Source organism: Pygoscelis adeliae, unplaced genomic scaffold (assembly GCF_000699105.1).
Source record: "Pygoscelis adeliae isolate BGI_AS28 unplaced genomic scaffold, ASM69910v1 Scaffold171, whole genome shotgun sequence".
Taxonomy (NCBI): Eukaryota; Metazoa; Chordata; class Aves; order Sphenisciformes; family Spheniscidae; genus Pygoscelis; species Pygoscelis adeliae.
The window spans coordinates 2,243,062-2,246,450 of record NW_008824186.1 but is presented as its reverse complement, the minus strand read 5'-3'; the positions used below and the strand labels follow the sequence as shown (position 1 = coordinate 2,246,450).

Genomic DNA, 3,389 nt, shown 5'->3' with positions numbered 1-3,389 from the left:
GCGTTGATCTGCCGTAGATAAAACAGCAGCACCCCATATTTTCTATTAATATGCTTCCATCTATTTTAGGCAACACGTCCTCCAACTTCTGCCTATTCGATAATGATATTGAAAGGCTTAATCACACAGTCATCTTTTACTTTGTGAGGTCTCATACTCAATTATATTTCCTCCATTCGTGCCCAGAATACCTGGAAATTACAGGTGCTCTCACATCCAAATACTGGTTGGCTGTCCAGCTTTCAAGTTCATTATGGAAAAAGCTAGACAGCACTTTACATAAAGGTATTCTTCAGTTTCTCACTTTGTGATGATACAAGTTTCCATTTTGCCTTCTCTTTCCCCATAATCGGAGAAGACCTGAATGCGGGTCTTCATCCTTTATCATCATCTTTATCCTCGAGCAAACACTTAATTGACATGAGTAAGCTAATCAGATCCTGAGCAGCAGCCGTGCCTGAAATTGTGGCTGTTGAATTTGAATACTCTGTTTCTGCTGTATGCTTCTAATTACACCCTACAGTTCTTACATGAGACTCTCAGAAATTTTTCAAAACTTAAGTTTGTAAATTCTTCAAAACGTAGGCCACTTTCTCAACCCTATTGTAGTTGGTAGGAGCATTTCTAGATGACCTGGAAATAAAGCAAAATAGATATTTCTTTTGCCGTTCCTCACTGTAAAAGTTCTTTATAACAGTTTCAAAGAATTTGACACAACTGTACAAATTAGGACTGAGCTGTTTCATTTGTTAAAAATACATTTTAGTCACCATAACTAGATCACAAAATTGTTCTGTGCAATTATTAGATAGAGAGCCAACACTAAAGCTTTCTGTATCATCAGACTTCCTTCATTGGTGCTGTTTATAATCTCCCCTGCAGACTTACACCCTACAGACCAGGTTCTGATATATTTACCTACAGAAGCATCTGTCTCTGTATGTAGTCCTATATTTATCAGTGAAACTGCTTTTGGAGCAAGGTCACTGTTCCGTGTGCATGTAGGAATGCCACTAAGTTGGTCCTAAGTGATTTGACGAATGAATTACGTTAATTATGTCTTCGTAACTGGCATTCTTTTGTGCATTCCATGTTCAACTTTATGGAGGTTAATTTGGAGAAACCACTGTGGAAGGTGAAGCCAAATACAGCGTGTTGCACTTTCATCCTGAGATCTTTCCACCGCAGTCTAAGGAATTACACCAGCTAAGAATGACCGTAGTGGCTGCATGAGATTGCATTCTTTAAAATGACTATATAAAGTATAAATTAATTATTATGTATCTATTAATAATTACATAAAAGTTTATCTGTGCTTTAGGAAGGCATTTTATGTTATTGTAAGAAATACTCAAAGATGTATAGCATTTTTTAACATCCTTTGATACCAGATACTGTTCGACAGCAGCTGGCTGACCAGCCAATAGCTGCCATCTGCCCGTGAAGAAACTGGTGTGTTACGGTTGTGGTCACTGTGGGAAAACACGGAGGCAAAGGCAGAAGTCCAGGGTAGACTGCTGATCACCTAGTAATAAAATACAGGAATAAAAATCTTATAACTTTCTAGATCAGCAGCTCACAGCGCACCGTCCGTGGTTCACTCTGTTCCCTGCAAGCACTATGTTGACAAATTGTCCTCTGATGTGAGGTGTAATGTTCTCGTTAACTGATTGGTACACCTATTTGAAAATGTTTGTAGTTCTAAATTCTCTCAAGATTGTGGTGAACCATTGCAGAATGATTGACTGCATCACTTTATTTCAACAGCTATGCAAAAATAAATTATTTTTAAAAATGAAAATGAACTCAGGCATTTACTGATTTGCAGTTAATGTATTTTAGCAATGCATCAAAAAAGTCTAGCATCAAACTGTTACAAAAGTAGGGAATAATAAAATAATGTATCATGGAAATCCCCACTGACCCATGCATTATATACTTTTTATTAGGTTCTTAATGGCAACTGTCAAAACAGACACCTGTGAGTCAGAACTATTTTTTTTTTAACGTCTTCCCCCAAGAAAGAAATCTCTGTCTGTCACTTCCTATTGTTGAAGAACAATATGAACTTTTCATTTTCAAAGGCTAGCATTTTGCTGCAGTTTGAATAGATTCTTTTTTCTCTGGGCTTAAGCCCAGAGACTTAAGACTTCTTTATCTGAAAAAACATAACAAGAACTTCCAATCTTAGAACTCCATTATTAAATACTTTACTGCTCTGTCAGTGAAACATGAAGAAATGTTTGTTTGCCTTAAGCCTGTGGTACCTAGTTCCTTGTATCCAATTTTTCACAGCTTAAAATGAAGTCCATTGTTTATTCATTTGTATACGATGAACAAACTTAGAGTGCCCTACCTTTAAGCGTGACAAATAAGGATAAGAGAAGGCTGACGAGCTTCGGTGGATGGCAGGCATCCTGCACTTTACACCTGCTTGCACGGAACTCGTGGTAGAACAGATGAAAGTTTCACAGGGGGTTTTGTTTTGCAAAACTACCATCAACAGTTCAATAATCCAAGAACTCAAAATGAATTTTTGTATCACTTGTAATACCTATATTATTTGGTCTGTAACGTGCATTATATACTTTTGAGTTTGCGTATCATGGAGATCAGTCTGGCTTTGTGTCTGCTCCTATTGAAATCAGTCAAAAAATATGATTGAATTTTATGTTGTTCTAATACACTTTCATTGAGTAAGAATCATGAAAATGATGTTGGATCTCTCAGCAGTTTCCTGCAGCCGGCAGAAAAAAACTTTTATTACCCTGAAAGTGAATTTATTATTTCATTCCAATAAAAAATGCCTATAAATGTTTGTTATAATAAACGGCTCATATAAGACATCAGAGGGAAATTTCAACTATATGTGGTTGTTCAAGTCATGTGTCCTGGTAACAACCAAGAACGCTGTTTAATTGTTCATCCATGGCCACGTACAAGGTCTATTCTCAGGTTAACTTAAAAAAATAGAGCTGACCAGTTTGATTTTTTTTTTAATTACACAGTAAACACAGGGGAAAATTTGCATTCTGTCCTCTAACAACAGGGTTATATATCCTATTGCTAGGAATGCAGGGTAGCACTTGTATTGCCGTAGGAAGCATCAGGGGTTTTACGGTAAAGCTCTCGTGTTTGGGCGCAGACAGTGCCGTTACCCAGCCGAGGGTAGCGGAACCCCCTCGCACCAGAACCATAATGCTGGTAAACGCAGACTCCTTCCTGCGTTTTCTCGCCTCCCCGCCGATGGCAGTCCCCGTTTGTGCACCTTGCTGGTGCTCACGTTCACAGAAACGAAATCTTGCAAATCCGTCCGGCCGCGGGCCAGGCGACGCCCGCTTGGCGGGCGGGCCTGGACGCAGCTCTGGGGCGGGGTGTCTAGGCGGGCT

The 3,389-nt window shown here is 38.9% G+C and overlaps 1 protein-coding gene across 1 annotated transcript in view; it reads left to right on the top strand.

Moving 5' to 3' along the window:
- Positions 1 to 3,072: 3,072 nt before the first annotated feature.
- DEPDC7 (DEP domain containing 7) overlaps positions 3,073 to 3,389 on the top strand; it is a 9,896-nt gene continuing 9,579 nt past the window's right edge. Inside the window, exon 1 of the mRNA XM_009334575.1 lies at positions 3,073 to 3,382. Coding sequence (XP_009332850.1) covers positions 3,073 to 3,382 — 310 coding nt within the window. The remainder of the gene's footprint in view (positions 3,383 to 3,389) is intronic.